Raw genomic sequence first — 12,218 nt, 5'->3', positions numbered from 1 at the left:
GTCTAGTCTCTCCGTATCTATTTGATATAGTACTTGAAGTTCTAGCTAGAGAAATAAGACAACTAAAGGAGATTAAAGGGATACAAATTGAAGAGGAAGAAGTCAAAGTATTGCTATTTGCAGATGATATGATACTATACATAAGCGACCTCAAAAATTCTACCAGGGAGCTCCTACAGCTAATAAACACCTTCAACAAAGTGACTGGATACAAGATTAACTCAAAATAAAATCAGTATCCCTCCTTTATGCAAATAATAAACAGGCAGAGGAAGAAATCATGAAAACAATACCTTCATAAGAGCCACAAATAATATAAAATATCTTGGGGTAACTATAAGCAAACAAGTGAAAGACCTATATAACAAGAACTTCAAGTCTTTGAAGAAAGAAACTGAAGAGGAAGGGGGCTGGAGAGAGTGGTTAAGAGCATTGCCTAGTCTTTCAAAGGTCATGAGTTCAATTCCTAGCAACCACATGGTGGCTCACAACTATCTGTAATGAGGTTTGGTGCCCTCTTCTGGACTGCAGGCATACATGCAGACAGACTATTATATACATAATAAAAAATAAATATTAAAAAAAGAAACTGAAGAGGATATCAGAAAATAGAAAGATCTTCCAATGCTCATGGATCAGTAGGATTGACTTAGTAAAAATGGCCATCCTACCAAAAGCAATCCACAGATTCAATGCAATCCTCATCAAAATCCGAACATAATTCTTTTCAGACTTTGAAAATACAATACTCAACCTCAGATGGAAAAACAAAACAAAACAAAACAAAAAACAGGATAGCTAAAACAATCTTGTAAAATAAAATAAAAAAACTTCTGGAAAGCCGGGCGGTGGTGGCGCACGCCTTTAATCCCAGCACTCGGGAGGCAGAGGCAGGCGGATCTCTGTGAGTTCGAGACCAGCCTGGTCTACAAGAGCTAGTTCCAGGACAGGCTCCAAAACCACAGAGAAACCCTGTCTCGAAAAACCAAAAAAAAAAAAAAAAAAACTTCTGGAAGTATCACTGTCCCTGATTCCAAGCTGTTCCACAAAGCTATAGTAATAAAAACAGCACGAACAGCACGGTGCTGACATAAAAATAGACAGATAGATCAGCGGATTCGAAACAAAGACCAAAAAGCAAATCCATACACCTGTGGACACTTATTTTTAACAAAGAAGCAAAAACTATACAGTGGAAAAAAGAAAGCACCTTTAACAACTGGTGCTGGCATAACTGGATGTCGGCATATAGAAGAATGCAAATAGATCCACATCTATCACTGTGCATAAAACTCAAGTCCAAGTGGATCAAATACCTCAATACAATCCAGATACACTGAACCTGATAGAAGAGAAGGTGGACAACAGTCTTGAGTGCATTGGCACAGGAGACAACTTCCTGAACAGAACACCAATAGCAGGCACAAAACCTGACAATTAATAAATGGGACCTCATGAAACTGAAAAGCTTCTGCATAGCAAAGGACACTGCCCACAGGACAAAATGGAAGCCGACAGAATGGGTAAAGATCTTCAACAGCTCCACATCTGACAGAGCGCTAATTTCCAAAACATAAAGAACTCATGAAACTAGAAATCAACAAACCAAATAATCCAATTAAAAATGGGTTACAGATCTAAACAGAGAGTTCTCAACAGAAGAAATTCAGATGGCCGAGATACCACATCCTTAGCCATCAGGGAAATGCAAATCTAAATGACTCTGAGATTCCATTTTAGACCTGTCAGAATGGCTAAGATCAAACACAAGTGACAGCTGATGCTGGCAAGAATGTAAAAACCCGACAGTCCTGTAGCGCCCGTGCCACGACAAGACAGTCCACAAGCTGGAAACCGAGCCGGGAACGGGGCTGAGAGACTTTAAAACACATAGACAGAGACACAGACACGGGTCATCCTTGATACAGGAATGCCAATGCCAAGTTTACTGTGCTCAGAGAAAGCTTATACAGAGATCCTTAACCACGCCCAGGTCTCGGGATCTTTCAGCTGCCGGCCCACCAGCTTGCCATCAAGGTCTGGTGCTCAGAGCAGCTGCAGACAAAGTCTCGCGTTCAGAGTAGCTGTCGGCTGCTCAGAGCAGAGGAAAACAAGTTTTGCCCAGAGCGGCTGCAAGCATAGGAAAAAACAAGCCGCTCACAGGGAATTCAGGGTCTGGAGATTCACAGCCCCCAATAGCTGCCAACACAAGTGGAACACTCCTCCCTGCTGGTGTGAGTGCAAACTTGTACAGCTACTTTGGAAATAATGATGGCAGTTTCTCAGAAAACTGGGAATAGCTCTATCTCAAGAGCCAGCAATGCCACTCTGGGGCATATATCCAAAGGATGCTCCATCCTACCACAGGGACACTTGCTCAACTATGTTCATGGCGGCTTTATTCAAAATAGCCAGAACCTGGAAGCAGCCTAGATGGCCCTCAACCAAAGAATGGATAAAGAAAATGTGGTGCGTTTACACAGGGGAGTATTACTCAGCAGTAAAAAAACAATGGTATCATAACATCTGAAGGCAAATGAATGGAACTAGAAAAAAATCATCCTGAGACAACCCAGAAAAACAAGCATGACACTGATAATTGGATATCAGCTGTAAAGGATAACCATGTGGAATTGAATTCACAGACACAAAAAAGCTAAGTCACAAGGAGGACTCGGGGGGGGGGTCCTTAAATCTCCCTGGGAAGGGGAAATAGAATAGATTGGGGGCGGGTGGGGATGGGAACAGGAGAGATCTGGTGGGGGAAAGATGGAGGGGAAGAGTACTGGAAGAGACGACTGGAATGGAGGGGGCAGCTCTGGGACGAGCAAGAAACCTAGTGTAACGGAAACTCCCAGGAAGCTACAAGGCTAATCCTAGCTAAGACTCCTAGTAATAGGGGATAAGTGGCCTAAACTGGGCATCTTCTGTAACCAGGCAAGACTACCAACCCAACCGCATAACCTTCAATCTACCATTTGTCCTGCCTACAAGATGTGCTGGGGCAAAGTTGGAGCAGAAATTATTGGAATGGTTAACCAATGTCTGGTCCAGCCTGAGACCCATGATATGAGAGGGAGCCCACCCCTGACAGTTCCTGGAGCACAGGAGCCAGAGGCTAGACAGCCCAGAGACCCAGGATAGAACCAAACACAACTGGCAAATAAAAGTCAATGTAACGAAGCCTAATGCTATTCCGCTATACTTAGAGGTTGGTGCCTAGCCCAACTGTCATCAGGGAGCCTTTGTCCAGCCAGTGATGGAAACACATGCAGAGACCCACAGCCAAACATTAGACAGAGCTCAGGGAATCCCATGGAAGAGGGAGAGGAAGGACTGTAGGAGCCAGAGGGGTCAAGGACACCACAAGAAAAGCTACAGAATCAAGTAACCTGGGCTTATAGAGGCTCACAGAGACTGAACCTCCAAGCAGGAAGCCTGCCCGGGACTGACCTAGGCACTCTGCATGTATGTTGCAGCTTTACAGCTTGGTGCTCTTGTAGGACTCCTAATAGTGGGAGTGGGAGCTGTCTCTCTGCCTCTTTTGCTGGCTTTCAGGACCCTTTTCCTCATACTGGATTGCCTTGCCCAGGCTTAATAGAAGGGGAGGTGCCTAATCTTATTGTAACTTAATATGCCATGTTTGGTTGATATGCATGGGAGGCCTGTTCTTTTCTGAATAGAAAATGAAGGGTGGATGGGGGGGGGCAAAGCAGATGTGGGGGAGGGTTTGTGAGGAGAGGAAGGAGGAGAAACTGAAGTTGGAATGTAAAAAAAATAGTAACACGCAGAGGACCTAGTGTAGACCCATCTAGGCTCTATTATTTTATGACTATTTCGCTTGCCATGTATGTCTGCCCACCAATTGCATGCCTCACTTTTGGAGGCCTGAAGTGGGCAGTAGATGGCTTGGATTGGAACAGATGGTTGTTAGACCATGTGGGTTTCGAGACTCAAACCAGGGTCTTCTGAAAGAGCAGATTGTGTTCTTAACTGTTGAACCATCTCTCCCGGCCCCTACAGGTTCTATCATACTCGTTTATATTTCTTTTATTAATTTTCCCAGCCCAATCAGTTTTCCTCCTTTCCTCTCTCCTCTCCTCCCAGTCCCCCCCCCCCATCTCACCCCCACCCACTCCTCCTCCTGTTTCTCTTCAGAACGGGGTGGGTGTCCCATGGGTATCAACCAGCCATGGCAGATCAAGTTGCAGTGAGACAAGGCACCACCTCTCCTATTAAGGCTGGGCAAGGCAACCCACTAGGAGGAAAAGGTCCCATGAGCAAAGTCTAACCGCAAGATGCAAGAGACAGAGGAAACCGAAGAAAGACTACCAACGTTACAAAAAAGGAAAGCAACGAACTACAGAAATGATGCCCGAGAGAGCCCAGCACATGCCTTTAATCCCAGCACTCAGGAGGGAGAAGCAAGTGGATCTCTGGGAGTTCAAGGTCAGCCTGGTCTACAGAGCTAGTTCCAGGATAGCATTAGCTACAGATAAACCCTGAGTCAAAGAATAAATTTTTTTTTTAAAAAAAAGGAAAGCAGCACAGCCTCTGACCTCTATAGCAGATGTATACCTGGACTGCAGATTATTTACATCTCAGGTAGCCAAGTAATAAACATTATTAGTTATGTACTATGTTCTAGACACTGTTTCAAAACCATCTCCTGGCAGGGCGGTGGTGGTGCACGCCTTTAATCTCAGTTCTCAGTACTGAAACAGAAACAGGCAGATCTCTGTGAGTTTGAGACCAGCCTGGTCATAGAGTTCCAGAACAGGCTCCAAAGCTACAGAGAGACCCTGTCTCCAAAAACAAAAACAAAACAAACAAACAAAACTATCTCCTGTATACTAAACTTGATAACATCATGAGGGATTGTGTGCTGATTTCCAATGGAGCGCTGGAAGTAGTTGAGATTGCCAAATTCTCTATATACTGTTATTACACACACACACACGGGGGGGGGGGGGGGCAGTCTACGAAGAACATTTACTGTTGATCTTATATGTATGTTTGGGGCTGACCACTTAGAACTGGGTTAAGCTGTAAGAGGACTCATCTCTGGAGAAGACCTGTTGATTGCTTGCAGCTCTTCATTTAAGGGTAGGACCGTGTGACACTTCACCCATCCACGCTGTTCTTTTCCAGGTCCTGTTTAGGAAACCACACTGCTCAAGTTTCCGAAGTGTAGCTCTCTGTCGTGTCTAGAAGACACTGGCTAACAGTGGATGATCGAGTCATCTGGATCTTCCCCTCTTCCTGCCCCCTTTCCCATGGCCTTCCCTGAGCCTTAGGAGTAAAGGCTGTGCTGTGGAACTGTTGGATTATGGCAGTTTCCTTTTTAGTCGCTGAAGAATTTCCATCATTTTGTCCATAGCAGTCCCTTTACTGACCATCCCACCAATACTGCACTGAAGTTCCATTTCCCTACTTCCTTGAACATTTATTTTCATCTGGGAAATACAAATCAAAACTCTATTAGAGCGATTATCATCAAGAAAAAAAAAAACAAAGCAAGGAATGAGGTTCAGCAACATGGTTCAGAGGTAAAGGTGCTTGCTATGCAAGCCTGGCGACCTGAGGTCAATCTCTAGAACTCACAAAGAGGTAGAAGAAAAGAGCCATCTGCACAAAGGTGGCCTCTAACATCCACGCTTGTGCATTGCACATAGGCCCACGAATGCATGCACGTACTCTTAAGAATAATAACAATAATGCTAGAAACAATAAGAGACAAGGAACCTCCCTGTCAGTTCAGCCTGTGTGTGGGTGCTCCATGGTCTTGCCTCCCTTCCCCCTCCTCAGGTCTAGCACAATGGAGGTCACTTTTGCTTAGCAGCAACAACACTACCTGAGAGGCCTGTTCAGCCTTAGAAATCGATGGAGAAAGTCTATGAAAATTTCCACTCCGATCAAAGATTTTTATCCCTCCTACAAGCCATCAAAAATACCAGTTGCTAAAGGGGCTAGACAAATGGCTAGGGTTTTCCTGAGGAATCTTCTGTTATCTAAATTTGATGAGCCGTACTCAACTCTTCTGTCAGATGCTCATATATACAGATGCGAATAGTCTAGCATGCGTGGTGGGGGTGACCCTGCTGTTGAACTGACCATGAATTTGCAACAAATGGTGGCCTGAAGGTTTGAAGCTCTTTTCAATCATTCGTTCGTTCATGTAGTTCTTAGAACACAGGCCTGGGAGAAGCGTGTTTCACGTGTTTTGGAATTTTTCTGGAGTATTTAGGAATCATCAATGGAACTACTCGGTCATCATGAAATGAATATTAATTTACTGTCTGAAACATGCCCTGAGACCTTAGCACAACTGACACCATGCCAGAGGCACCCTTCTGACCTCAGAACCCAGCATGTAGACCCCAACACCTGCCAAAACAAGAGCAAAGACCTAATCCATCAAAGACTTAGTACATAGTTCAGGATCCAGAAAAGAACCTAACTAAATGCACTAACCTTACTTTTTGGCTTCTATACTTTTGCTTCTCACTGACCAAAGTGTGTCAACTAGAATGTAGGTTTTTTTAAGTTTATTTATTTATTTATTTATTTATTATTCACATGCCATAAGAAGGCACCAGATCTCATTATAGATGGCTGTGGCCATTATGTGGTTGCTGGGAATTGAACTCAGGACCTCTGGAAGAACATCCAGTGCTCTTAACCTCTGAGCCATCTTTCCAGCCCTAGGATGTAGTTTTTGTGAAAGACAAAGAACAGTGAAGCTTGAAGCTGCATGATTTGGGCAAGTTCCCCAGGAAGCCACTGGCCAGCAATGCCTTACTGGCTCTAAGAGTGTCTGTGTGTGTGCACGTGCACTCTGATAGCTGCTTCTCAACAGAGCTCCACCTACATTTATATTTGTAAATGACCACTGTTCAAACATTGCGCACACTTAATGACTCATGCTATCGGAATGACCTGGTCCTAAAATCCCTCACTGAGATTGCAGTTAGTTTCAAGCTATTTACTCTCTCACCTGGAAGCAATTCTACAACCAAACCTAACGTGAAGAAACTAAGCAGTCCTAACCCACCCTCGGAGAGTTCAAGACCCTCTGTGAGACTTCAGCTGCTATGCTAAGGTGAGGCCCAGCATTTAAAGTTGAGACAGGAGTATCTCTGTGAGTTCAAGGCCAGGCCGATTTACACTGCGAGTTCCGGGGCAGCCAGGGTTACATAATATGACTCTGAAGAAACAAACTAGCAAATAGACAAAAGAAAGAGGAGGGGGAAGAGAGTGTGGGAGAGAGGAAGAATGGATGCTAATATTGTTACATATATGACTCCGTCAGATGTTTCCAATGGTGGCTGACCTGGCAGACAAGGACTGGGCAAATGATGAATGAAAATGGTGATAGCAATGCAGTAGCTGGTGACAACGCTTTAGGCTGGACAGATGGTTTATAGACTTGGAGAAAAGTCATTCTGCCAATGATCAAGGGAACACATTATGAAAACCTTTGAAAATAGTGACAAAATACTGGCATGCAGAATTAACCTGCCATTAGAAAGGGTTTCTCCCTCCATCAGAAGGAATTCTAAGATAGTAGATTCTGTTTTGTGCTGGGCATGAAGCACAGGCATGCCTCTGTGAGTTCAAGGCCAGCCTATTCTACACAGCAAGTCCCAAGTCAGCCATGCCTGCAGTGACATCTTGCCTCAAAAAACGTTTTTATTTTGCTTTCCTTCCAGATCCTTTTCCATTCAGGAGTAAGACAGACAGCGTGCAATGCTGTGAGACAGATGACTGGAGATTTTGTATGTGGATTCCAAAAGGAACTTCAAAGGAGACTACAGCTGTTCCCTAACCTGCGGGAAAGCAGAGAAACAGAGAGACATGTCCATGCAGCGGCTGCTCTTTCATTGCACTGAAGACTCACTCTCTCAAGTTACTACTTACTCCACACTGTGATACTTCCGTGAAACCGTGTGTTCTATTATTATGCTTAAGCTTCAAGAGCTGAGTCGATAACCAGTATTTACTACATCCAGCATGGAACTGCATGTGGTGGTTACAGCACTGAGCTGACTTGTGGAGCTGATGTCATAGAGATGGATATTCAAGACAGACTCTAGACCAGGCAATTTAAGACATCTTAGCTGAGCACAGACGCCTGTGCCTATAGAGCCCAGCACTCAGGAGGCTGAGGCTGGAGGAAGGCCACAGGTCTGAGGCCAGTACGGGCCTGAGAGACATAGTAGTATGCTCAAGGCCAGCCTGGGCTAGATAGTGGAAGAGTCCTCTTATTTATCCTTCTAATCCTGTTAAAAATGAGTGTTATAGGGCTGGAGAGATGGCTCAGAGGTTAAGAGCACTGACTGCTCTTCCAGAGGTCCTGAGTTCAATTCCCAGCAACCACATGGTGGCTCACAGCCATCTGTAATAAGATCTGGTGCCCTCTTCTAGCTAGCAGGCATACAGACAAAACACTGTATACAAATAAATAAAATCTTTTAAAAAATGAGCGTTATATCATTAATTCCCCTTCTTTCCCTGAAATAGGGACAACTGAAGTTTCAAAGTTGTTTTTTTTTTTTGAGACAGGGTTTCAAACTTTTTTCATTATTAACTTGGCCCAAAATACAGTTATATGACAGAACTTGAATTCTTGTTTTAAAATAATTTTCTTTTCACACCAAGTATGTTATCTCTCTAATACATACAACTAGAAAACATCCATTTTTCTGATCAATAAACACCAAGCCATAAAGTATAAGTAGGCTGTGAGCCTGTCAGTGGCATAGTTATTATAGCCATTTATATCTTCAGGCAGGACTATGGAAAACAGCAAAATAAATTATTTAAAGTAATTTCACACCAAAGATAATACCATTTTCTGATCTTGTTGTGTAGTGCTTTCTTCCCAGATTAAAACCTTCCATCTTGAAGGAGAGCTTCAGACACATGGTGAGGAAGGGGAGCTGAAATAAGATACTCAAGGCAGGGGTCCCTATCAGATAACCTGCCTATCCTGTATTTACATTATGACCCCTAACAGTAGCAAATTGCAGTTATCAAGTATCAAAGAAAAGAATTTTATGGTTGGGGGTCACCACAGCGCGAGGAACTATACTAAAGTGTCTCAGCATCGGGAAGGTTGAGAACCACAAACCCAAGGGTTCTTGAACCAGAGGCTGCAAATGCTTACAGGAGGTAGGCAGCTAGCAAAATAAAGGAAAGAAGTTGAGCCCAGAAAAATCAATTTCCAGAAATGTAATTTTAAAACTAAATTGTGTTTTCTAGATGTTAACAGTACATAGAGCAAAATACTGGACTTCACAGGTTAGACACTGGATTTAAACCAGACAAGTGAGGACTGGGAAGGCGGCTCAGTGGTTTAGGGCACTTGCAGCTCTTGCAGAAGACCTGGATTTCATTCCCAGCACCTACATGATAGTTTATAACCATTCATAACTTCTGTTCCAGGGGGTCCTCTTCAGGCCTACTTGGGCAGAAGACATAAATGTGGTGTACATACATACATGTAGGCAAAGCATTCATACCTATAAAAGTGAAAATTAGTTTTAAAAAAAAAACAACTGGAGTTGGAGAGATCTCGCAATAGTTAAGAGTACTTGATGCTCAATCGGTCCTCAATCTTGAGGACCAGAGTTCAAAATCCGGCACCCACGTCAGGTGGCTCACAACTGCCTGTTAACTCCAGCTCCAAGGGATCCACATCTTCTTTTGCCCTCCACAGGCACCTGCAGACACATGTATACATATACTCATATAAACACACACGCAGTGATAATGTTCAAAAAACAGACAATTGCAAGGCATGGTGATACATGTATTTAATCTGAACACTCAGGAAACAGGTAGGTAGATTTCTGTAAGTTCAAAGCCAGCCTGGCCTACACTGTGACACCCTGTCTCAGAAACAAAAACAAAAACCAGAAAAGGCTTTTAATCGCAGCCCTTGGGAGGCAGAGGCGGGTGGATCTCTGTGAGTTTGAGTCCAGTCTGGTATACAGAGTGAGTTCCGGGATAGTCATAGCTGTTATACAGAAAAACCCTGTCAAAACAAAACAAAACAAAACACACACACACACACACACACAGAACCCCAAAACCCAGACAATTTCAACCATTGCATTAAAAAAAACCCCACAAAAATACAAAAAACACTCTTCTTAGAGCAAGAAGCCCTATGCTCCTGCCAAGCAGTCTTCAGGTCTTAATGTTTTTATGAGACACAAGGGCTGGAGAGACAATTGCTCAATAGTTGAATTCACTGGTTGCTCTTCTAGAGGACCTAGGTTTGACTCCCAGCATCCTTAAGGAAGCTCACAATCATGTATTATCTCCAGCCCAGGAGATCGTGTGTTTCTGTTTCAAAAGGGAGCTTCCTAAGTCCAACAGTGATAGCACTTGAACCCAGAAACCAGCCTCCTCAGTGCCAGGATTAACGTTCGCCACCACATTTAGCAGGGGTTTTTTTTCCCTCCAACACACAAAAATCAGGGATTCCTAGATTTAACTGATAGGCTGCAGTTTTTTCTTTTTGATTTCCTGACACAGGGTTTTGCCATGTAGCCCTGAATGTCCCAGTCCTTGCTGTTTAGCCCAGGCTAGCCTCAAATTAGCAGCAATCCTCCTGTCTCAGTCCATCAGTGCGGAGATTCAAGTACATGCCACCACAACTGATTTTACATCAAAATTGTTAACAAAATTGTTGTTGATTTACAACAACATTGGTTGTATCCAAATACAAGTTCAAAGCAGCACCAGCTGGATGCCTTGAGGAACAGAATGATGAGCACCCCCCCCTTCTTTTCCATCTTAGTAGGTTGGGCTCGAGCTCTCGCTCACAGACTACAACTCAGCTTGAGGGCTGCAATCGCCTCGACGCGCCACTTGTAAGCTCACTCTCGAGGTCGTTGGCAGCATTCAGTTCCTTGCAGGGTGTTGGGCAGAGGGTCTCGGGAGTTCTTCACCGGCCTTTAGGTCAGAAGCTGCCCTCAATCTTAGAGCCTGAAAATTTGCCTTTAACAAGATTCCAGATGGCGTACATCTGTAAGTCGGAACCACACTTTACTATTCACCAGCTATGACGAAGCTAAGCGTATAGCTACGTGGGTAATATTTCTTTTCTGTGGCTGCTTTGTAAAGCTTCGCAAGTGACTGGATATCCTGGCACTACTTGTCCCATAAATGTCCAACCACTGTCTTTAACACACGAAGCAACGGCAGTTTTCTACCTCCACAGATGCTTCTTTGTGGTGTCATTTCTACATTCAACAGAAGGCCCTAGATAAAACCCCTGCCTACGGGAGGTTTCTAGGCATTTTCACTTAACAAACCACTGCATTTCACGGATGCATCACTTAATTTCGTCTGTATTAAATACAGCTGAATTCCAAGCCAATTTCAAAACGCTTTTCAGCATCCGTCATTTTTGTATTCTGGTCATTCCTCTTGCAATGGTTTATTTTTAAATAGTATCTTAAGTTGGAGTATTTCGGGAGACATGTTTTATTTAGATACATGGGGAAATTAATCAGTTCCACACACAAAAAAATGGTTATCTTATTTTCCTTTATGATCTTTTTGTGTGTATAATCTCAGTCGTCAAATTGGTGGGATTACAGATGTGAGCCACCGTGCCCAGTTCTACCTATTTAGTTTTGTAAGTTTAAAGATGGAACCAAGGGCTTTGCACAAGTTAACAAGTAATAATATACCATGGAGATTCATCAACATATCATAAATATGCGATTCTTCTTGCATAACCTTTTTCCTTTGCATAGATAGTGAGTATTCAGTCATTAAAACTATTATCTTAAACTTATAAACACAACTAATAATTGAGTTACCCATTTCCATTCAACAAATCAACTCAAAAACTCCGTGGCTTAAAGCATTTATTATTTCAGTAGCATCTGCACCATCAGTCTGCAGTCAGGTCATCAAGGCTTAGTGGGAAGGATCAACTTCTAAGACCACACCACGGTGTTGGCAGGATCCACTTTCTTGCAGATTGTTGGACCGAAGGCTGCTGTTCCTCACTTGGTGTTGGTTGGAGGCTGCCCCACATGCCTTACCATATGAGCCTCAACACAGGGCAGTTCACACGGCAGCTAGCGTCATCAGAGTGATAAAACAATGAGCGGGAGGCAAGGAAGAAGGGGAAGGAGAAGATGGGAGTTATAACATTTTTATAATCAAATCTTATTATGACCTGGAAATATTCC

The 12,218-nt window shown here is 43.5% G+C and overlaps 1 protein-coding gene across 4 annotated transcripts in view; it reads right to left on the bottom strand.

The window, feature by feature from the left end:
* LOC121445327 (constitutive coactivator of PPAR-gamma-like protein 2) overlaps positions 1 to 12,218 on the bottom strand; it is a 131,778-nt gene that overhangs the window by 97,154 nt on the left and 22,406 nt on the right. Inside the window, exon 2 of one of the 4 annotated variants that reach the window (XM_041647399.1) lies at positions 11,881 to 12,104. The exons of the other annotated variants lie outside the window; for them this stretch is intronic. Within the exon in view, the coding sequence (XP_041503333.1) occupies positions 12,030 to 12,104 (75 nt within the window). The 3' untranslated portion in view covers positions 11,881 to 12,029. Of the gene's footprint in view, positions 1 to 11,880; positions 12,105 to 12,218 lie in introns of those variants that run through there. 4 annotated transcript variants of the gene reach the window in all.

Source organism: Microtus oregoni, unplaced genomic scaffold, assembly GCF_018167655.1.
Source record: "Microtus oregoni isolate MIOR12 unplaced genomic scaffold, Mior012 000175F_ref0000477, whole genome shotgun sequence".
In the NCBI taxonomy this organism is placed as follows: domain Eukaryota; kingdom Metazoa; phylum Chordata; class Mammalia; order Rodentia; family Cricetidae; genus Microtus; species Microtus oregoni.
The sequence above is the reverse complement of the archived record's forward strand: the minus strand, read 5'-3'. Positions and strand labels throughout refer to the sequence as shown.